Genomic DNA, 24,769 nt, shown 5'->3' with positions numbered 1-24,769 from the left:
TCCCCTAATTCCAGAACCCCTCTGTTTTCATATGGTTTCCGTATTGGCAAAAAAAAAAAAAAGCGAAAAGTTACCTTGCTAATTCCCTTGCTAGCAAGGTAATATAATTTAGCACATGTTCATGAGAAAATTGTCTAAGAAAATTTGTTCCCTGCTAGTTATTTTCAAGGCTGTGATAGTAACATTCTGCTCTTTAAAAGTTACACATTAGGTGATATGATTACATTACAGGATTTTTTTTTTTTTGGTAGGGCTGACTATTCAGCACTGTTAAATAAAAAATTTTGAGTGAAAGATAAATGTGAGAAAAGATGCTTCTAATTGAACAAATGCTTTTTTTTTTTTTTTTTTAAAGGGCTTGGATGTACTTCTGAAAGAGGTACAAGCTTTCGAGGGGAAATGATTTCATTAAAACCGTGATTTTACATTAAAAGAAACACGTATTCTCTGACACTTTATTTCAAATTCCTTAGCCCTTGGAAAGAGCCCACATTTGAAGGCGGGTCCAAGGCGTGCCAGAACAGTCTCCTCCCTCCACCCCCTTCCTCCTTTCTCCCAAGCGCAGAGGTCCCCTCCTCTGCAGACAACAGCTGCTAGATCCGAACGGGAGGAGTGCTTTCTGCATTCCTGGCTGCCTGCTTGGGCTGCTGAAGGGGCTGCTGCCTTCTACCAGGAAAAGAAAAGGATCTCAAATCTTCCGGATCACTTCCTCTCGTAGGAAACTATTGAGCACAGGTAAGAAAAATCATTCCTCTTTATTTGGAAACCTAGGCACGGCGATTAGAGGTACAGAAGCTAGAAAAGCGATTGAGAGGCATTTAAGTCCTCTGACATCACCATGATGGGCAACTAGTCAGTAACAGCATAAGGAACATAGCAGGGTCAGAGTAAAACTTTTTTTCCTCTTTCAGCCAGCCTTGGAGAGTATCATTTCAGAGCAAGTGTTCTCAAACTTTTTGGTCTCTTGGCCTCTTAATACTTCTAAAATTATTTAGGATCCTGAAGAATTTTTTTGTTTCTCTAGGTTATTTACTGTATTACTATCATTTAGTATTTATAAGAGTAATTTAATATTATTATTAGAAATTAAAACGAAGAAATGGAAAAAATAGTGACCTATTAATCTATTTTAAGATAACAATGAGCACATAACATGTTGGCATAAAGACATTTTAAATTGTGGATAACTATGTATTCCCCAAAAATACATTTGAGGAATGACATTTTCATCTTACAAGTCTCTTTAATGTCCCGCTTAGTAGAAGAGAGCTGCTTTCTCACCTGCTTCTGTCTGTGCAGTAGCTCACAGAAGGTAGCCCCTGGTAAACTCTACTGCACATTCTTGAGAAAATGAAAGTGGAAAATGGCAGATTGCATCTTAGAATTATTGTGAAAATCGCTTTGACCTCATGAATCCCCAAGAATTGCTGCTTCAGAATGAGATAAATAAGCTTCTCTTTAAAGAGAGTCTCAACTCTGAATCCACTATTTTATTTTATTTTATTTTATTTTTCAAATTTTTATTTTTTTTTTTATTTATTTATTTTTTGTCTTTTTGCCATTTCTTGAGCCGCTCCCGCGGCATATGGAGGTTCCCAGGCTAGGGGTCGAATCGTAGCTGCAGCCACCGGCCTACGCCAGAGCCACAGCAACGCAGGATCTGAGCCGCGTCTGCGACCTACACCACAGCTCAGGGCAACGCCGGATCATTACTCCACTGAGCAAGGGCAGGGAGCGAACCCCGAAACCTCATGGTTCCTAGTCGGATTCGTTAACCACTGCGCCACGACGGGAACTGCTGAATCCACTATTTTAAAAGCAAACTAAACAATTGCCAAAGGTCGATCATCTTGATGGAATCTGCATCAGCACCCTTAGACTGGGCTACATTGGCCATATTAGAATTCTGCAGGAGAATTTTATTTCACAACAAGGAAAGGGCTGACTAAATATTTCCATTTTGAAGTATAAATAATAAAAATTAAGACACTTCATCTTTTTGCCTATATCTAGCTATCTCAAGTTCTATGAAATCTTCCTTCAAAATATCTTTTTAAATCTGGCTTGTCCATAATATCCCTCCATGAATATTATGAACTCTTACGTGAATTCTGACAATGAATTCTTATTATACAGTTCTATAGCCTGTCTCTAATCCTTTTCATAATGCCCTTGCAACTCAGTAACCTGCTTTCCTATTGCCTGTGAAATTAAATACAAACTCCTATGTAACTTTCAAAGCCCTCCTTATCTAACTCCACCCTCCCTTGTGTTCACTGCAGAATAGCAGGCTTCCACTACTGTCAAAAACTAGTTCCATTCAGTCCAACCCTTGCAACATTGTGTTTATCACATAAATGCTCTTCTACTTTCTTCTGTATTCAAGTTTTAAGCATTCAAGATTAAATTCAGTTCTCCTTTTCCCACAAGCCTATTCCAGAAGTTCTATTTTGCCTTTTCTTTTTTTTTGTTGTTTTGTTTTTTGTTTGTTTGTTTTTTGCCTTTTTCTAGGGCTGCTCCTGCGGCATATGGAGGTTCCCAGGCTAGGGGTCTAGGGGTCTAATCAGAGCTGTAGCCACCGGCCTATGCCACAGGCACAGCAAGGACAGATTCTTAATGCACTGAGCAAGACCTGGGATTGAACCCGAAACCTCATGGTTCCTAGTCGGATTCGTTAACCACTGCACCACGACGGGAACTCCCATTTTGGCTTTTCACTTTGAGTTGGTTTTAGCAGTGGATTATATACATCTTTTATCATTAGCTATTTACCTAAAAAATTGTACCTGCGTCTTCTTCCATGCCCACATACTTACTGTCATAAGATGGCAGAATTTGAAGGACAAAATGACTTATAGAACTGAAATCTTGATCTTGTTACTGTCCGGATGACTACCTACTTGATTTTAGGAAATTAGGTTGTATGCTTCCTCTTTTTATCCAATACCTATCCCACAGAATTGAAATTCCAACAGCAAGGATAAACATAATCATAATTGCTTTTTAAGTTCAAGGCATTTTTATTTTTAATCTAATGGTATCTTTTTTTAAACTCCCAGTGGCTTAACAAAGCTGGTTATATAATAAATATTCAATCAACATGTACTATTTTAGAATTGAGGAAGTAGTTACTAGGGCATTTGCCACATATAAATTGTTCTCTCTTTGCAGCCTTAACTAGAATGCTAGAGCTGAAAAAAAAAAAAAAAAAAAAAAGCTTAAATGTTGACTATTCAACTCTCTCTTGTCCAAATGAAAAATTAAATGACTTGCCACAGAAAAGACTGGGCACATATGGTTCAATCTCCATCATGATTTTCTACTGTTCACTAGCCTCTGGCTAGTTTCCAAGCCTTGTATAACTAAAACCTTTTTTTGTTGTAAAGAACCAATTATGACTTCATACTGCTGAGAGGATCTCTCTGGGGTGGTTTATAACTTTTTTAAGTCAGTAATCTCAGAATCTTAGATGAAATAGTCAAAACATTTTCATCCAAGGGGAGCTATAATTTTCATAGATCAAAGAAAGCAAAGAAACATGGATGAGAAGAGAGGAAAATCGGGGTGGGGGTGGGGAGGAAGAAGAGCACAATACTTGTAATGATAGATGTATTGAGATCTAGCAAAAAACAATGGTAAGGAAACAATTCAAAATAAACACTCTCATGAAATAAAAAACTAAAGAAACTACTGGAAAAAAAAGAAAGAATATTAGAGAAATTCTTTTTTTTTTTTTTTTGGTCCTCTTTTTATGGCTGTACCTGTGGCATATGGAAGTTCCCAGGCTAGGGGTTAAATCAGCGCTGCAGCTGAGGCCTATGCCATCTGAGCCGCATCTATGACCTATGACACATTTTGCAGCAACACCAATCCTCAACCCCTGAGTGAGGTCAGGAATCAAACCTGTATCCTCACAGAGACAACGTTGGGTCCTTAACCTGCTGAGCCACTACAGGAACTCCTATTTTTTGAAATCTGTTTTCATATGTCCCTCATTTCTCTTCTCTTTCTCATTGGTTTTCAGATGGGAATGAAAGTTTTAAGACAGAAAAAATTTCTGCAAGTCCCTTTACACACTGTTGTCGTGGCAACAAGGTTTATCATAGCAAACAATTACTTAGTGAACATTTATTGAGCTCTTGCATGTATAAGTTCTTTCCAGGTGTTAAAGATTCAAAAAACAAAGGACAGAGCTCCCCTCATGGTGCAGCAGAAACGAACCTGACTAGGAACTATGGGGTTTGGGCTTTGATCCTCGCCTCGATCAGTGGGATAAGGATCTGGCGTTGCTGTGAGCTGTGGTGTAGACTGGCAGCTACAGCTCCGATTAGACCCCTAGCCTGGGGACCTCCATATGTTGTGGGCATGGCCCTAAAAAGACAAAAATACAAAAAATAAATAAATGAATAAATAATAATAAAAACAAAGAACAATTCACTGTCATAAAAAGAAAAAAAAACTCAGATTGAACCTGGGAAGACCTATTTGTAACCAAAATAATTTTAATTCAATGTAATAAGAGCCATCATGAACAGAAAGAGAAGGATGTGGGCACTAAGGAGAGAGAGTGACTAGCTAGGCATGGAGGAGTCAGGGAGGTTTTCCTAGAGGAAATATTTGATCTGTGACATAAAGGATAGAGGATAAAGAAGGGTTCCTCAGGATAAAAAAAAAAAAAAAGCAGGGTGAGTTCCCTGGAGGTCTAGTTGTTAGGATTCTGTGCTTTCACTGCTGTAGCCTGGGCTCAATTCCTGGTCTGGGAACTGAGATCCCACATCAAGCTGCTGGCATGCCTTGGCCAAAAATAATTATTATTATTATTATTATTATTATTATTATTATTATTATTAAAAATTTAATAAAATGAAGAAAGGAGTTCTCTTGGTGTCTCAGTGGGTTAAGGATCTGGCAGGCATTGTCACTACTATAGCTCTAGTCACTGCTGTGGCACAGGTTCAATCCCTGGCCCAGGAACTTCTGCATGCTGTGGGTGTGGCCAAAAAATAAAGTAAAACACAATAAAATGAGGGAAGATATGACACTTAAAAAAAAAAGGCAGAGAAAGTTCCTGGCCTGGCAGGGGGAATAACTCTAACTACATTCCCTATTCAGGCAAAGTCTGGAAGCAAGAAAATCAGGTAGAGGAATACTAAAATAGAAGATAGCAGAAGTAGCAAGGGCTAAATTTAAAGTAGTTCTGGTGACGATGGAGAGGAGATACCAAATTCCACAGACATTTCTGAGTTATAAGCAATAGGTTTTGTTTTATTTTGTTTTTTTGTCTTTTTGCCTTTTCTAGGGCTGTTCCCCGGGGATATGGAGGTTCCCAGGCTAGGAGTCTAATCAGAGCTGTAGCCGCCAACCTACGCCACAGCCACAGTAATTCGGGATCCAAGCCGTGTCTGCAACCTACACCACAGCTCACAGCAACACCGGATCCTTAACCCACTGAGCAATGCCAGGGATCGAACCCACAACCTCATGGTTCCTAGTCGGATTTGTTTCCATTGCGCCAAAATGGAAACTCCCTGTTGTTTGGTTTTGGTTTTGGTTTTTAGGGCTGCACCTGCAGCATATGGAATTTCCCAGACTAGGGGTCAAATCAGAGCTACAGCTGCCGGCCTACACCACAGCCATAGCAACACTACATCCAAGCCGCATCTGTGACCTACACCACAGCTCACAGAACTGTGAACACTGGATCCTTAACCCACTGAGCAGGACCAGGGATCAAACCCACATCCTCATGAATATTAGTCGGTTCATTGTCACTGAGCCGCAATGGGAACTCCAAACTACAGTATTTTTGAGACAAGGGAGGATTAGACAAAGAAGTTTCGAAGAACCCCCAGGTTTCATTTTGCGACAGGTTATTTGGATGTGTTTTAGAAAGTAATTCATGAGTATATCTTAGTTGGGACTATGGATCTGAAGCCAGAAATTGAAATTTGCATGTTATATATCCCCCGATAATGGCCACCCTCTCTCTTCATTTTATAGCTAAACTTCCTAAAAAAATAGTTTATATTCACTTTCTTTGCTTTTTTTCATCCCATTCTGTCCTAGATCATTGTCCACCTGCCTTCTGTTAGCTCCACTTTACCTAAACTGTTCTACTGATACCAAAACTTCCTGATTGCCAAATTCAATGAACAAGTTTAAGTTTGTATCTAAATTAATGGACTCTACAGCTTCTGATTTCAAGCAGATCCTCCTTGAAGCTCCTTTATTTGTTTGTTTTTTTTTACTTCTGTGATACTTTTCACTTAGATATGCAAAACTGAATTATTTTCCATTCAAACCTGTCTTTTTTTCTTTTCTCTTGTTTTCTGTTTTTTTTTTTTTTCTTCTGTCTCTCTCTTTTAGGGCCACCCCTGCAGCATATGGAAATTCCCAGGCCAGGGATCAAATTGGAGCTGTAGCTGCCAGCCTATGCCACAGCCACAGCCACGCCAGATCCGAGCTGTGTCTAATACCTACACCACAGTTCATGACAATGCCAGATCCTTAACCCACTGAGCAAGGCCAGGGATTGAACCCGAAACCTCATGGTTCCTAGTCGGATTTGTTAACCACTGTGCCACAACGAAACCCAGAGTGAGCTTTTTGAAACATAAACTTGACCATATCTTTCTCCAACTGAAATTAAATCAGTACTTTCTCAGAAAAGAAAATGCAAATGCTTTAACCTACTTAAAGCCTTTATGGTCTGATTCCCCTTTACAAGCTCTTGTCAAACTTGACTACATTGCAAGTTGCATTTTATGTGAATTGAACCAGGCAGAATTGAACAAATTTAATATAGAAATAATAATATCATTTTATAGGCAAATGGAAATATGTGTACTCCAAATTAAATATTTATCTAGAATGACAATTTCAAAGCTGGTAGGCCAAGTGAGTTATGAACTATTGATATATTGCCACATGGAAGTGTCTCATACCTGGTAGAAATATATGCTTTCATGTCAGTATACTGTAACTTAGCTATTCTTTAAGTGTCTCGGAAGCTCTTAACACACACCTGTTATTGTGGTGTAATTTTTTACATCTATTACTATTGTAACTTACTTTTTTTTCATTTATTCATTCATTCAATCACCATTGATCAGATATTTACTACCAGTCAGGCACAATTCTAAGCACTTGAAATACAAAACTGAACCTAACAGAGGTTCTTTCTCTCATGGAACTTATGTTCTAGCAAGGCGAAAAATAATAAAATAATAAAGAATGTGGAGTTCCTGACCTGGCTCAGTGGTTAACGAACCCAACTGGCATCCATGAGGACACGGGTTCAATCCCTGGCCTCCCTCAGTGGGTTAAGGATCTGGCATTGCCGTGAACTGTGGTGTAGGTTGCAGACGCAGCTCGGGTCCTGCGTTGCTATGGCTGTGGCTGTGGCATAGGCCAGCAGCTACAGCTCCGATTTGACCCCTAGCCTGGAAACCTCCATATGCGGCCCTAATAAGCAAAAAAGAAAGAAAAATGTGAGGCCAGATTTTTATGAAATTGTCAAAAAGGTATAATTTTTCTTTGGTAATTTCAGCCATTTATTTTTAGTATCCTCCTCCCCACCCCTGCCTCTGTCATGATGCCTTTTCTTCAAGGCACTTGCATATTCCAAAAGCTCATTCTTTCTCTCTCTGGCTTTTTTATTTTAACAATATTTATAGAGAACCACATATATAAAGAACCATGTGGTTCTCTATTTAAAAAGTAAATTTAAAAGCATATGTATATTGTGTGTGTGTATATATATACATGTTTGTATATGCATGTATGTTGTATATGAACTGAATCTAAATAAAAAACTTAAATAGCAACCAAATGGAGAGACAATTCAAGATAGAGGCCTAGGAAGATCCTGAACTCACCTCCTGCCACAGACAACAGATCTACAGCTACATATGGATCAGCTCCCTCTAAAAAAGACCTAAAAATTAGCTGAAACCCCTTCCACCAAGGATAAAAGACCCACACTCAGATGGGTAGGAGAGGCAGAGATCTGGTCTCACCAAAAACCCCATCCGTGGTGCTGCAACCCACAGTCGGGAGGGATATCACAATACAAAGCTGCTGCCTGAAGAGCAAGAGGTCATTGCCCACATCAGGTACCCCAGCACTGGAAACTACACCAAAAAGATGAGCCACCAAAACATCTGGCTTTGAAAACCAATGGGCTTCACCTCAAGGAGAACCATAAGGCACCCCAGCCCTGGAAACTACACCAAAAAGATGAGCCACCAAAACATCTGGCTTTGAAAACCAATGGGCTTCACCTCAAGGAGAACCATAAGGCTGTAGGAAACACTGATTCCGCTCTTAAAGGGCTTGTGTGCTGACTCACTCACCACAGGACGCCTCCCAAAAATAGTTTGAAAAGCACCCGGGGAGTTCCCATCGTGGCTCAGCGGAAACAAATCCGACTAGTATCCATGAGGATGTGGGTTCAATCCCTGGACTCACTCAGTGGGTCCGGGGTCCAGCATTGCCATGAGCTGTGGTGTAGGTTGCAGACAACGGCAGATTCTGAGTTGCTGTGGCTGTGGTGCAGGCTGGCAGCTGTAGCTCCAATTCAACCCCTAGCCTGGGAACCTCCATATGTTGTGGGTATGGCCCTAAATTAAAAAAAGAAAAAGAAAAAAGAAAAGCACCCAGACAATACATGAAGGAGATCGTGTGCTAGGAGCCTTTTAAGACTCTCCATTGACAGAGGCACTGGCCGGTACGTCTTTGTCCTTCCTTCTGATCTGCCAATATTGGTGGGCACACTGCACCCCCACACTGCTCTTATGGGCCTGCCAAGGCCAGGCAGCTGTGCATGGATGGCCCATATGCAGGATGCTCCTTGAACACTCTCTCTCTCTTTTTTTTTTTTGGTGGCATATGGAAGTTCCCAGGCTAGGGGTCAAACCAGAGCTGTAGCTGCCAACCTACACCACAGCCACAACAACACCAGATCTGAGCCACCTGCGACCTACACCACAGCTCACGGCAACACCGGATCCTTAACCCACTGAGTGAGGCTAGCAATCAAACCTACATCCTCATGGATCCTAATGTGGTTTGTTTCCACTGAGCCACAATGGGAAGTCTGCTCCTTGAACTCTTGGCTCTGGTGGTCAGAGAAATTGCATTTCTTATCCTCATGGGTCTGAAACAATCCTCATGGGTCTGAAACAATCAGATGGACAGTTCTTGGCACACTACTACCCTCAGAGTACTGCACAGGACTGAAACGTACCTGCAGTCTCCCTGTGAAAAAGGACTAGTTGTTTGTTCCGGAGCTTCAGCCTGAGGGACATGCTTCAGGTTTACCACACATCTAGAGGCTACAGAGTGCTCTCCAGAGAACACAGGCTGGAGGAATCATCTCTGTACTCTCCTTCAGCTTTGCTGCAGTTCACTAGCATCTACCAGAAAGGAGCTCACACAATATTAGAGCCCTGATTTTTGCAATAGTCAACGGCACACCTTCAGACGGCCAGGTCTGGAGGCTAGAGCACAGTTCCCAACTATAGTTCCAAAGGGTGATTTATATTTACACTCCTTAAAAGCTGCTGCTCAAGAGTGTAGCTTCTAATCGCTTAAAACTAGGTGCTGACTGTGATCTCTCCCTCTAGAATACTCACAGTCTTGAAATACCCTCAGCAATTGCAACCTATCAAGAATAAATCAAGTTGCATAGAAAATCACAAAGGATGAGTGACAATCAAGACCTAGGGCAGGGTTAAATAATAAGGTTCATCATCTACATAAAGCCATTCCTTCAAAACTGGGAGAACTAGCTGTTTTGCTTAATACATAAAAACAGAGAGTCAAGCAAAATGAGAAATGAGAAGAATACATTCCAAAGAAATGAACAAGATAAAACCTCAGGAAAAAAACAATGAAATGAGGATAAGTAAGTTTCGAGCAAACAAAAGTCGAGGATGGAATGCTTCATTAGTGAATTCTCCCAAACATTCAAAGAAGATTGATACCAATCTTTCTCAAATCTTTCAAAAACTGAACAGGAGAGAATGCTCCCAAACTCATTTTTACAAGGGCAGCATTACCTTCATACCAAAACCAGACAAGGCAACAAGAAACAAAGAGGAAGAAAGAAAGAAAAGAAAGGAAAGAAAGGAAAGAAAGAAGAGAGAAAGAAAGAAAGAAAGAAAGAAAGAAAGAAAGAAAGAAAGAAAGAAAGAAAGAAAGAAAGAAAGAAAGAAAGAAGGAAAGAAAAAGAAAGGGAAAGGAAGAGAAAAAGGAGGGAGGGAAGGAAGGAAAGAAAATTACACACTAACATCCCTGATGAACATAGATGAAAAATCCTCATAAAATATTAGCTAAGTGAATTCAGCGATACGTTAACAGGATCATACACTATGATCCAGTAGGATTTATTCCAGGGATGCCAACATGGTTCAACACCCGCAAAACAATCAGCACAATACATTAGATTAACAAAAGAAAGGATAAAAACTATACGATCATCTCATTAAAGGCAGAAGAGTATTTAACAAAATGTAACACCCATTCTTATTAAAAATCTTCAACAAAGTATAGAGTGAATGAACCTCAACATAATAAGGTCATATATGACAAGCCCACGGCTAACATCATCCTCGACAGCAAAAAGCTTCTGGTTTAAGATCAGGAACAAGACAAGAATACCCACTAGTGCCACTTAAATTCAACACAGTATGAGAACACAGTATGCCACTTTTATTCAACACAGCTGGGGCAGTTAGGCAGGAAAAAGAAACAAAAGGCATCCAAATTGGAAAGGAAGAAGTAAAACTGTCACTGTTTGCAGACAATGTAATTTTATATATAGAAAACCCGAAAGACTGCATTAAAAAAAACTGTTGGGGAGTTCCCGTCGTGGCGCAGTGGTTAACGAATCCGACTAGGAACCATACGGTTTCGGGTTCAGTCCCTGCCCTTGTTCAGTGGGTTGGCGATCCGGCGTTGCCGTGAGCTGTGGTGTGGGTTGCAGACGCGGCTCGGATCCCGCGTTGCTGTGGCTCTGGCGTAGGCCTGTGGCTACAGCTCCGATTCAACCCCTAGCCTGGGAACCTCCATATGCCGCTGGAGCAGCCCAAGAAATAGCAACAACAACAACAACAACAACAACAAAAAAGACAAAAGACAAAAAAAAAACTGTTGGAACTGGGAGCTCCCATTGTCATTCAGTGGGTTAAAGATCCTGCATTGCCTTGAGTGGCATTGTAATTCTCAGACACAGCTGGGATCTGCCGTGGCTGTGGCTGTGGCTGTGGCTGTGGCGTAGGCCAGCAGCTGAAGCTCTGATTTGCTCCCTAGCCGAGGAACCGCCACATGCTGTGGGTATGGCCCTAAATTTAAAAAAAAAAAGAAAAAAATGTTGCTCAGAGAGAAAGTGGGTGGGCCATCAGATGCCAGAACCCTTCAGCCTCCTCCCACCCACTCCCAGGCAGAAACCATTTCATTATTTCTTCACTTTTAGTGCTTTGAGAATGAAGTCACGAATCTTCAATCACTCACTTGCAGGATCCCACTGGCTGTAAGACAGAGATAGAATCAGTTCCTAGTTAGAGGACAGGATTAGGTGTGTTGCTGGCACCCTATACATACATTGATAATATATGTATATTTCCCCAAAAATACTAAAACAATAAATCAGTTCAATAGTGGACCATTTATCCACCCTTTATAACACTATTTAATGAGAAAATGCTTTCTAGATTCCAAATATCTATTGGGTCCCAAGAGAACATTTGAACATGTGTATTGATAAACTGAAGACTCCTGGCATTTTTAAATGTCCAGAGCAGGAGTTCCCATCATGGCGCAGCGGAAATGAATCCGACTAGGAACCATGAGGTTGTGGGTTCGACCCCTGGCTTCGCTCAGTGGGTTAAGGATCCGGCGTTGCCATGAGCTGTGGTGTAGGTGGCAGACCCGGCTCGGATCTGGCTTTGCCATGGTTGTGGTGTAGGCTGGCGGCTACAGCGCCAATTCGACCCCTAGCCTGGGAATCTCCATATGCCGCAGGTGCTGCCTTAAAAAGAAAAAAAGAAAGAAAAAAAAAGTCTAGAATGTTCTTCAGCATGCTGGACTTCTGAAATTATAGGTGGGCAGTAAGTGGTAAAAGATACCTTTTGTGTAAAAGGAGTAATCACTACTTTTTAACAAATGACTCTGCTTTCATTAGGAATAAAGATGGCTGCTGAACCAGAAGACAATTGCATCAGCTTTGTGGAAATGAAGTTTATTAACAATACACTTTACTTTGTAGGTAAGTCCAAAACATTAGACCAAATACAGGGTTTAGATCCATGTTTTCAACTAGAAAAGATGTTATAAGGCAAACTATTAAGTGATTCTTTTCTGTCACCAAATTCCATTGAAATACTGACACATTTCTCTGGAAATATATGTATATATTTAGTCTCTAGAGCTTAGCCATAATATGTCCAAGGACCCAGGACCCTATCCTACCACATGTCCTGGCACTTTAGGTAGTAGTAACCCACTCACAAGGTGGCTCCTGGTGCATGTCATGAAAACCCCATGAAACTAGATACATTTGAGTAATACATTTCCCAAAGCAAATTGCAAATTATATGAGATGTGAATCTAGAGAGATTTTTTGTTTTTATCTTTTTAGGGACACTCCCGAGGTATATGGAGGTGCCCAGGCTAGGGGTTGAATAGGAGCTATAGCCGCCAGCCTACACCACAGCCACAGCAACACTGGACCCGAGCCTCGTCTGTGACCCGCACCACAACTCACAGCAACGCCGGATCCTTAACCCACTGAGTGAGGCCAGGGATTGAACCTGTATCCTCATGAATGCCAGTCGGGTTCATTAACCGCTGAGCCATAACAGGAACTCCAAGAGAGATTTTTAAAAAGAGATTTTAAATCTAGAGTTCTGTGAGTTATACCATTTTATATAAACATATTTGACAAATAAAACATACTCTTGAAAATCAGCAATGTCTTTTAATCGTTAGGTAAAAACTGACACGCTGAAGAGGGTGAAGTGAAAAGATAGAAACAAACAACAAAACCACGTGTGAGTGATTCACTGAATTAACTAGACCTGGAGCTGCCCCAATTTGTTACATTTTTCTTATGATTTTATAAAATTTTTTGTTATTTTCCCTATTGTAGACAAAAGCCATCCCCAGGTATTTTCAAAGTTGTATTTTCTCTAATGGTATTACCTACTAAGGAACATGCTATATGGGGCAGAGTGAGTGTGAAAAGAAGTTACGATGACCTGAATTTTATTTTAGCTGTAGACTATCAGTCCTTTTATCAAATTTTTATCAAATTTTATCAAATTTTTTCAAAACTAGTTTCCTCTTTGACATTATGATTAATGTAAATTTTAATATATTCACTTAAGGAACCTTAAAATTACATTTTAAAAAAGTTTTCTATGTTACATAAGACTGTAAAATAGATTTATTTTATTCTTGTACTCAAAAAATATAGTTTGATTACTTTTTTAGTATTCTTTGTAATATATTTATATATGTCATTACTCATAATGTTCTGACATGTAATGTTATTATGTTTCTGTTTTAACCAAAGATCTTCTGATCTATGAAAATTTTAATTTATTAAAACAATAAATGTACTTTAAATAAATGTAACTTTAACCCCCCCCCAAAAAAAAACAGATTCTTGTGGTTAATCTTTCCTTGGGCAGTTTTGTTTCATTTGAAAGCTTCATAGGAAGTTCTCAGGTGACTTTCCATTGAAGCAATAAATTTAAGAGTAAAATCTGTCACTTCATAAAATTTCTTTTTAGCTACAAGTTTAGATTTATAAACCTTAGGCTTAGGTTTTTTAATCTAACATACCTGAGAACACCATTTTATGGAACCTTTTGGATGATTACATAATATTTTTATGGAGGCCCACAAAGGCCATCGCTGGTAAGACAGGGGTAAAGAATGCAGAGGAGAAGAAAAGAGTCATGAAAGGGCAGGGTGAGAGGAAATTCTCAGTTGAAATATAGAATTTAACATATTTTTTTCTCTTTTTTTCCCCTTTAGCTGAAAACGATGGTAAAGTATAAATTTATTGATTTCTCTTTCTCTAACAAATAAATAGCGACTTGAATAAGCACCCCACAGGCACATCCATATCAGCATTCTCATCTGAGAGAAACTGGTACCAATCTATTTAGAAGCTAATATTCCCTCAAAGGGATGTGACTCAGTAGCACTGCTTTGGAATAAAGATGACCATAAGGGATACAAAAAAGAATTTCTAATAAAATATGCTTTTCTACACCTTAGGAATTTCTCAGGTATTAGAATCTACAAAATAGACACTGCCTGCCTGTTATATAGACCCTGAGGTTAGCAGAAAGTCATGGATTCTCTTGAGTACATAGAAAAAGGGGATTGAACCATGAGAATTGTTGTCCCAAATCAGGAACATCTTTCTTCAACCCTCACCTCAGAAATGCTCTGGGAAGAAGCTGGGAGACTCCCAAGGTGCAGAGAATTCTGCATGGGCAGGTAGAGGAAACATACCTATAAGGTTGAGTCACGAACTCTTCTTAAGTGTATGTAGCTACACCTTGTCCTGGCATTCAAGGAGGACTGTAACCATATATAGCCTGTGATCCTCTAACAGACCCCTAGTTTGTTTGTTTTTTTGTTTGTTTTTGGGGGGTTTTTTTTAGGGCCGCACTTGTGGCACATGGAGGTTCCCAGGCTAGAGGTCTAGTCGGAGCTACACCTGCCAGACTATGCCACAGCCACAGCAACACTGGATCCTTAGCCCACTGAGCGAGGCCAGGGATCAAACCTGCATCTTCATGAATACTAGTCAGATTCATTTCTGCTGAGCCAGAACGGAAACTCCCTCATCATGTTTCTTAAACATTTATTTAATTCAGTAAATGTGGGCATCTGTAGTTCTGGCACTATGATAAGCATTATCATACAATGGTGAACAAAAAATACTTCCTATAAGAGAGAAGCAGGCACATTAGGAAGGCAGCTGGAATGTGGCAAGTTAAGTTTTGGAAAGGCCCAGGATGCTATGGGAGTATATAGTAAGGCACTTAATTTAGCCAATAGATTCTGGGAGGATATTTTTAAGGAGGGACAGAATTGAAGAGCAAATAGGAATTTAAGAGAAGGTATTCTGGCCAGAGAGAAGAAAACATGCAAAAATCAAGATAGGAAAGAAAGCATGGCATAAATAAGGAATTAAGAGTAATTCACAATGAGAGTAGAGTGGGAGTAGGAAAATGATGAGAGAAGAATGATAAATAGGGTGCAGATCAAGAAGGTTCTCTTATTCCAAGATATGGAATCTAGACCTTATCTTTAGAGTAGTGGGGATTGCTTAAGCACAATATATATGATCTAGGAAGGATTAGTTTGCTGTAACAAAGAGATCCAAAGACTAGGATTTCCCATCGTGGCTCAGCAGTAATGAACCTGACTGGTAGCCATGAGGATTCAGTTTCAATCCCTGGCCTTGCTCAGTGGGTTAAGGATCTGGCATTGCAGTGAGCTGTGGCGTATATCAGACACAGCTTGGATGCCGCATTGCTGTGGCTGTGGCTGTGGCATAGGCTGGCAGCTGCAGCTCCGATTTGACCCCTATTCTGGCACCTTCCATATGCCACAGGTGTGGCCCTAAAAAGAAAAAAAAGAGAGAAAAAGAAAAAAAAGAAAAATTTTAAATAAAAATTTAAAAATCTAAAAAGAGAATTGATGTGGGGGCAAAAAAGAAGGGATACTAATTAAGAGGCTATTGTTGTCCCTAAAAGAAATGATGGTGGCATGAGTTAAGGGAGGCATAGTGGAGTGCCACTAAAGAGCTGTGAGTGGACTTTAGAAATACTTGGAAGAATCAACAGGACATGGGTTTGGAAGAGGATAGAAAGAAAGAGAAGAGATTATACCTACATTTTTTTCACGTAGGCAATTTGTACCATTCAACAAAATAAGGAACACAGCAGGAAGAACAGAGTAAAGAGGTTTGCAGGGCAAAGAGGAAGATAGACGATGATAATTTTGGATCTTGTCTATGGGACATCTCAGTGGAGATGTCCAGTAGATTATTGGACAGATGGTTCTGAACTCAGGAAAAAAACTGGGGCTGGATATATGGGTGTAGAAGACGTATGCAAAAAAAAAAAAAATGGCATCTGAAGCTATAGGGATAAAATGACAAATCAAAGTATGTAGAGTGAGAAATAAAAGCCAAGGAGTAAATTCTGATGAATACTTACATTTAAAGGATTCAGTAGAAAGAGAAGCTAATGAGAACAGAGCAGAGTAACCAAAGAGGAAGAAAAACAAGAATGCCCCAATGCCAAAGAATTCTAGGAGAGCCCTTCAAGATGGAGATAATAGGCACTGTGTTAAATTTTGCACTTGAAAATCAAGAGCCAGAAAGCATCTATTACATTTAGCAACAAGGAGTTTGATGATCTCCGTGAAAGCAGTTTGAAGAAGAAATGGAAGCAGAGGCAGATTACACTGAGTAAAAGGGCGAATGGAAAGTAAGGAAATGATACACACAGTTCTTGCCAGAAGCTCAGCTATTAAAAGGAGGAAAGAAGACCAGCTTCAGAGTGGGATTCAGTTGGTGGAAGTGTTTTAAATCTCAAATGAAAAGCGTTATATTTTTCTGATTGTACAAATAATGTACTTAAAAATGCTTATTATAAATAATTCAGGTAACAAAGATAAGAAAATGAGGAAAAATAACACATGAAAATATGAAAATAACCCTCCAATTTCATTGCTACCATTTTGATATCATATGTGTGTGTACACATATAAGTATATAAAACACCTCACTAAGCTTCTTTTTCTCATTCAATACACATGGACTGCTTCCCATCTTTCCATGACAATAAATAATTACAATTATGTTAAATTAAATTCATAATAATCCATAGTAAGCTCATATCAAAATTGACTTGATCAGTTCCCAAATGATTCGTCACTTAACTAACTTGTTTCCAGTTTGCTATTATTGAAGTGCTTCCACAAGCATTCTTGTAGAGAAACATTTACACATTTGTCTACTGTTTCTTAAGGATAAAATCCAGGAAGTAGAATTGCTGAGTTGATGCAAGAAAGGGGATGATTGATAAATCAAGGTTTCGTTCAAAGTACATGCACAGCATAGATGGGGCTAGCCTTAGGATAACAGAAGGGGCACCTTTTCCACATTTCCCTTGGGAACCAGAGGGTTAGAGGAAATAATGGGTGATGTCACAGTTAAGTTTCTAAGTGGAGTAGCAGGAAATCACTTGCTGAAAGTGAATGCAGAGGTGACGATGTAGAGAGCTCCTAAGGAGAGTGAGGAAGATTTGAAATTGCAGGTGCAGACCCTGGAAGAGAGTGCTGAACTAGAAAAGGAAAGAAGTATTGACAAGTGATGTGTTTGTTATGGCAGCAATTTGCACATTTGAAGAATTGTTTACCAACAGTACACTCAGCAGCCAGGTTTAGAGTTTTGTAGGAGAAAGGCAAATGAGTTCGGAATTTAAGATCCTGGCAAAAGAGTAGATACGAATGATGAGCTATGAGATTCAGACTGCACAAAGAAGGAAGGGGAAACAGGAAGAGGGTAGGTAGGGCGAAAATACGAGTCAGGCGGACTCGGTAAAGTGGAAGGGAAGCATGAGAAAACTAAAAGGATGGGAGAGTGTGGTCCAAAAGTGGGTCCAACATTTGAATTTAAGATTTCAAAAGTAGGAGTTCCCTTCATGGCTCAGCAGTTAACAAACCCGATTAGGACCCATGAGGATGCGAGTTCAATTCCTGGCCTTGCTCAGTGGGTTAAGGATCCAGTGTTGCCACGAGCTGTGGTGTGGGTCACACACTTGGCTCAGATCTGGCATTGCTGTGGCTGTAGGGTAGGCTGGCAACTGTAGCTCCAATTCGACCCCTAGCGTGGCAACTTCCATATGCCGAGGGTGCGGCTCTAAAAAAAAAAAAAAATTTCAGAAGTAGAGTAATTCTAAGTGATAATGAAAATCAGGGTGTGCCCCTGGAAGTGGGTTAAAAAACACTGTGCAACACTACTTTTGCTTCTATAAAAAAAAGATTGTTGATTGTTATTGAAAACTGAAACAAACAGCATACCTATTTGTAAATTTAAGGGAAAAAAACATTTTTTAACGAGATTTAATGTGCATTGTAGAAGACCTGGAATCGGATTACTTTGGCAAGCTTGAACCTAAACTCTCAATCATACGAAATCTGAACGACCAAGTCCTTTTCATTAACCAGGGACATCAAGCCGTGTTTGAGGATATGCCTGATTCTGACTGTTCAGGTATTTATGTATATATGTATATATACATTTGTAAACATGGAAATGATTAGCTACCTCTTCCCATTCCATTTAACTGCCTGCATTTTCTATGATAGACCTAACTTACATGAAAAGCCATAGTAGTAATAATTTCACTTACAGAAAACTTTATAGGGTATCCATATATTTTAGGTGGGCTGAAAAATTGATACAATAAAGACAGTGCTAGGGGTCATGCTACTTTGAGCCAACATTTGGAACCTACATTTGGATCCTCAATCCCTTCGCTGTATTTGCATTAACTACACAAGATCTCCATTGAGGATTTCCCGTTATGGCTCAGCGCTTAACGAATCTGACTAGCATCCATGAGGACACATGTTCAATCCCTGGCCTCGATCAGTGAGTTAAGGATCCAGTGTTGCCGTAAGCTGTGGTGTAGGTCAAGGATAGGGCTCGGACCCTGTGTTGCTGTGGCTGTGGTGTAGGCCAGCAGCTACAGCTCCAATTTGACCCCCTAGCCTGGGAACCCCCATATGCCATGAGTGTGGCCCTAAAAAAGAATAATAAATTAAATTAAATTAAATTAAAAGATCTCCATTGAGTTGGATCCTTAATACCTGCTGGTCATAGCTGAAATTGCTGATAAGATTTTCAGAACTCAAAATTAAATATAAATGTACAGGCATTTCAAATAAGTCTCTCTTCCACCAGAAATTTAGAGTGTCTTTGAAAATGATTAAGCTTACTATGCCTTCCAAGTTATGAATTCCAAATATCAGAGTTTAGGCAGAGTTGAAAGAATAAATGGTTCCCTCCTGAAAAATTACTGTACTTTTACCTTAACAGATAGAGCTTAATATTCTATTTAGCATTTAAAAGTTAAAGAGACGAGTTCCCATTGTGGCTCAGCAGGTTAAGAACCCTGCTGGTATCCATGAGGACTCGGATTCAATCCCTGGCCTCACTCAGTGGGTTAAGGATCCCGAGTTGCCACAAGCTGCAGCAGTGTAGGTCATGGATGTGGCTCAGATCTGGTGTTGCTGTGGCTGTGGTTCCAATTAGATCCCTAGCCTGGGAACCTCCATATGCTATGGGTGCAGCCCTAAAAAGACGATAAATAAAAGTTAAAGACAAATCTTTCAGAATTCCAAATATCTCCAAAACACTCAAAAAGTTGCTACGTTTACATTATAAAACATATTTAAATGTGTTTTAAAGAATGTGTGAGGAGGGAGTTCCCATTGTGGCTCAGTGGGCTAAGAACCACACATGGTGTCCATGAGTCTGTGGGTTTAATCCCTGGCCTCGAGCAGTGGGTTAAGGATCCAGCATTACCGTGAGCTGCAGTATAGGTCACAGATGCAGCTCAGATCCTGCATTGCTGTGGTTTTGGTGTAGGCCAGCAGCTGCAGTTCCAGTTCAACCCCTAAACCAGGAACTTCCATATGCAGCAGGTGCAGCCCTAAAAACAAAGAAAAGAAAAAAGAATGTGTGAGGAGTTGCCCGGTAGCTCAGTGGCTTAAAGATCCAATGTTGTCACTGCTATGGCTCCAGTCACCACTGTGGTGTGGGTTTGATCCCTGGCCCAAGAATTTCCACATGCTGTGAGCACTGAAAAAAAAAAAGAGAATGTGTGAGTCACTGTGTAGTTTCTTTCTGCCAACTAGCTGTATCTCAGAGTGTGGGATTGGTAATGGACCTATTAAAGATAATTCTTTGGCTGATTTCCATAAATGCTTATTTGAAAAAATTCTTCTAACTAGTGTTCTGATTTATAAATGTTTATTTCAGATAATGCACCTCAGACCATATTTATTATATATATGTATAAAGATAGCCTCACTAGAGGTCTGGCAGTAACCATCTCTGTGCAGTGTAAGAAAATGTCTACTCTCTCCTGTAAGAACAAAACTCTTTCCTTTAAGGTAAGACTGAACCTTAATTTGCATATTTATGCAAAATTAGAAAAAAAAGCCCCCATCCAGCCTTTTGTCTAGAGCAAGAACATTAAGAAGTAGAGAACCATTAAAAAGGGTAGCTACTAAAAAATTGTCAAGCTCTTGCATTTACTATAGTAACATGGTTTTTCTGAGCCTGCCATAGGGAGGAAAGGGCACAACACTAGTTTCATAACCTAAGTGTTCTGAATAATCAATCTATAAAAGTACAGAATAAGTATATTATCATATTTAAGAATTGCATGTGACTTTCCAGAATAAGTCCTGCTGTACAGAATGAAGTTAATCATTCTTCTCTACTTTGTAAATTATGATAGTAATATTTTAATCCATAATTGTTTTGTTCCTGCTTCTAAGTTTTGGCTACAACCTTCAGCTTTCAGTTGATGCAGGTTGTTTTTAGTGTTAATCTAAGTGAAAAAACACTAATAGGATCAGTTCTAAAAGCAATGGTATAATGTATCTCAGTCAGGTATAAATTATTTCTGGCCACTGCTTTTTTCTCTGTTCTTCATCATTATTTTTGTCTATTGCTTTCCATTATTATCAAATAACCATTAGACTATAGATATAGGTTGACCCAGAAAACTCTCCTCCCCAGTGAGAGTAGTCAGGGATGCTCACAAATTGGCATTTCTCAAAGGTGAATCCCGTGTCATGAAGACTTTCTGAATGGGGATTTGTCAATAAAGAATTGCAATGAAGGGAGTTTTTATCATGGCTCAGTGGTTAACGAATCTGATTAGCATCCATGAGAACACAGGTTTGATCCCTGGCCTTGCTCAGTGGGTTAGGGATCCAGTGTTGCCATGAGCTGTGGTATAGGCTGGCAGCTACAACTCTGATTTGACCCCTAGCCTGGGAACCTTCATATGCCTCGGGTGCAGCCCTTAAAAAAAAAAAAAAAAAAAAAAGGAGGTCACCCAGTTCTCACCGAAAGTTAGAGTATGACCTTAGTAGACGTGCCAAGGAGCAACTTGGGAGGGAGGAAAAATCCACTCTAAAGTGTAATCCAAGTAAGATCAGTGTGTTTGGAACAAATAGAGCCTCCAAAGAAATCCCTTAGCTATCCCCTTGAATGCAGAGTGCCACCCTTTCTGGTGACGATTTGGAGTCCTACTCCCTGGCAACATGCAGGAAGCTCGGTTATTGTCATGGTTTTAGAGGCCCAGGGGGTGGGCAGGCAGAGTGGAGAGAACTAGGCATGTTATTACTTAGCAACAAAATTGGAAGGGACAGTGGGAGATGGTCAAGCTCAAGCCATGTGGGATAGAAGAAAACTAATTCAGCTCCAAAGACATAGTCAGAAACTGGGAAAGGCCTGATCTATATATAAGTGAATTCTTATTGAGAGACTGGGGAGAGTGTTACGAAGATGAAATAATGCTCGGCAAATAGTAGAATGGGAGAAGTAGTTTATACTGTCATTAATTTAAGACTCATACTTATTGATAACATATGAAGGTCAAGGAGTTCCCATCGTGGCTCAGCGATAACAAACCCAACTGGTGTCCACGAGGACTGGGGTTTGATCCCTGGCCTCGTTCACTGGGTTAAAGATCCAGTGTTGCCATGAGCTGTCGTGTAGGTTGCAGATGCAGCTCAGATCCTGCATTGCTGTGGCTGTGGCCAGCAACTGCAGCTCCAATTCAACCCCTAGCCTGGGAACTTCTGTATGTCCCATGTGTAGCCCTAAAAAGAAGAAGAAGAAAAAAGATAGGGAATCAGCATTTGGCCTCCCAGGAAGGGCCCAGCCAATAGACATACTACTTTCAGGATAGAAATTCAGGACTAGTGTGGGACTGGAGTGCTTGGCAGGAAAGCATGAAAGGCTGGTGTCTAAGCCCTTATAGCAGGGATGTAAAGGACCTGGTCTTAGAACAAGTAATGGGTCTCTGTATAGCCAGTTTTGGTGCTAGGATCCGCTTAAGGAAGCAGCTGAGATTCCTGCCATTTCCTCCTCCTCTCTCAGTTGGCTCACAACCTGGAGTTCCCTAGGCCTATGGGTGGAAGTCATCAATGTCTTTAGCTGTGAAGACAGGAACTTATATTAGCCTAAAGAGGCTGCGGTCTTTGCTGGAACTCTGCTTCATCTTGAGCAGATGTGAACTCCACTTGAAGGGAGGGGAGAGAAGGAAATCATCTGATGGATACAGCGGGAAAAACTAGAGGCCTGAATGTGCATTCTACGGTGAAAAAAGCCAGAGTGGACAGGAGAGTGGAAGATTAGAAATTAAGAGGGAGAAGAGATCAGTATGCCTATATTCAGAGATTTTTTTCCTTACTCTTGAGAATATAAACTTCTTTAGTTCCATGCAGTAATATATTTCAAAATAAATCACATGTATTCAAATTGATCATGTCCTAAAACACTTAAGTCATTTTTTTTCTCTATAGGAAATGAGTCCTCCTGATAATATTGATGATGAAGGAAATGACATCATATTCTTTCAGAGAAGTGTTCCTGGACATGATGATAAGATACAGTTTGAGTCTTCATTGTACAAAGGATACTTTCTAGCTTGTAAAAAAGAGAACGACCTTTTCAAACTCATTTTGAAAGAAAAGGATGAATGTGGAGATAAATCTATAATGTTCACTGTTCAAAACAAGAACTAGATATTAAAACTGCATGGTTTGAACTTTCTGGGTTTTTTTCCTTTCAGAAAGGTTATATGAGTTTGAATCTATAGATATAATGAGGAAATAAAATGAATAATGGTCTCGAAAGATACCACTAAGAAATGAATAGTAAGCTTTCACAAAATTGATTTCCCCTTGTCCAGGTGAATAAAATATTTGTATAATGTAAAAAGAATGCCTAGTTTAAAAACACATTCTACAGTGTTAATTGGAACAGAGATTATATTCAGTAGAAGTGTTTTGAAACTTTTGGGTTATTGATCCTAATAATGAATTAGGACATTTAAATTTTCTAGTTTTTAGGAGAATAATTAAAACTATAAAGATTTTACAAAGATACCATTTCACTTGGCTCCTTTTTGCATTTCTTCCAAAGCCAGGATATCTTTAAAAGTCAGATTGATCTTGAATCCAGCAATGTATTAAAGGGTTATATGCTCTGATCAAGTCCCATTCAATCCAGGAATGCAAAGATGGTTTAATATTCTAAAATCTATTAATGTAATACACCGTATTAATAGAATAAAGGATAAAAACCCATAGTCATCTCAATAAATACAGAAAAAAGCATTCAACAAAATCCAGTTCATAATAAAAATTCTTAGCAAACTTGAAAGAGAATTTCTTCAATATGATGAAGGGCATCTATGAAAAACTTAAGCTAACATCATACTTAATGATAAAAAATAATAATAACAATGCAAGAATTTTAGCTCTTACAACTCCTGTTCAACATCATCTGGTGGTTCTAGCTAGTAAAAATCACAGAATAAAGAAAGGCATTCAGATTAGAAAGGAAAAAGTAAAACTGTCATATTTGCAGACAACATGATTCTGAATGTAGAAGATCCTAAGGAATATACACATGTGTGCCCACAAACCCTTATTAAAATTAATAAGTGAGTTCACTGAGATTGCAAAATACAACATTAACAAAAATAAATTGTATTTCTATATACGAGAATGAACAATCTAAGACAAACATAAGAAAATTTCATTCACAATAGAATTAAAATGAGTAAAATAGGAATAAATTTAGCAAAAGTGCAAGTTTCGAACACTGAAAAGTTCAAAACATTGGGGAGGAAAATTAAATACGATCTAAATGAATTTAGAGACCCTTCACATTCACTGATTAGAAGGCTCAGTATTGTTAAGATGGCAGTTCTCTCCAAATGAATCTATAGATTCAACTCAATAGCCAACGAAATTCCAGCAGGCTTTTTTGCAGACATTGACAAGAAGTACCTAAAATGTATATGAAAATCCAAAAAACACAGAATAGCCAATAATTTTTGAAAAAGAACAAAGCTGGATAACTTTCATTTCCTAATCTTAAAACTTTATATAAGCTGCAGTAATCAGAACAATTTTGTATTGACATGAGGATAAACATATCTGTGGAACAGATTTGAGAGTCCACAAATAAATCCTTATATTTATGACCAATAAATGTGTGTGGGGGTTGTCTTTTTCTTTCTTTTTCTTTTTTTTTTTTTTTTTTTTGGTCTTTTTAGGGCCTCACCCACAGCATATGGAGGTTCCCAGGCTAGGGGGCGAATCGGAGCTGCAGCTGCCAGCCACAGCCACAGCCACAGCCATGCAGGATCCGAGCCTCATCTGCAACCCACACCACAGCTCACAGCAATGCCGGATCCTAAACCCACTGAGCAAGACCAGGGATTGAACCCGAAACCTCATGGTTCCTAGTCGATTTGTTTCCACTGCGCCATGATGGGAATTCCCAATTAATGTTGGACAAAGGCAATTTAGTAGAAAAGGAGAGTTTTCAACAAATGATGCTGGCACAATTGAATATCCACACACACGCACAAAAAAAACTAACAAAATAGATGAACTAGACCCTTACCTCAAA

General features: G+C 39.5%; 1 protein-coding gene across 2 annotated transcripts; it reads left to right on the top strand.

Moving 5' to 3' along the window:
* The first annotated feature begins 547 nt into the window (after positions 1–547).
* On the top strand, positions 548–22,995 carry IL18 (interleukin 18). 2 transcript variants are annotated; one of them, XM_047752632.1, is made up of 6 exons: positions 548–735; positions 12,185–12,268; positions 14,044–14,055; positions 18,179–18,310; positions 20,084–20,217; positions 22,648–22,995. In XM_047752632.1, exons 2-6 carry the CDS (start codon positions 12,193–12,195, stop codon positions 22,867–22,869), a joined length of 576 nt encoding a protein of 191 aa, XP_047608588.1. In that variant the 5' UTR covers positions 548–735; positions 12,185–12,192; the 3' UTR covers positions 22,870–22,995. The 2 variants fall into 2 exon arrangements, with proteins under 2 accessions (XP_047608588.1, XP_047608587.1); XM_047752631.1 differs by having other exon boundaries at positions 18,176–18,310.
* Positions 22,996–24,769: the final 1,774 nt, after the last annotated feature.

Source organism: Phacochoerus africanus, chromosome 11 (genome assembly GCF_016906955.1).
Source record: "Phacochoerus africanus isolate WHEZ1 chromosome 11, ROS_Pafr_v1, whole genome shotgun sequence".
Lineage (NCBI taxonomy): Eukaryota > Metazoa > Chordata > Mammalia > Artiodactyla > Suidae > Phacochoerus > Phacochoerus africanus.
This window is presented reverse-complemented; position numbering and strand designations above follow the sequence as displayed.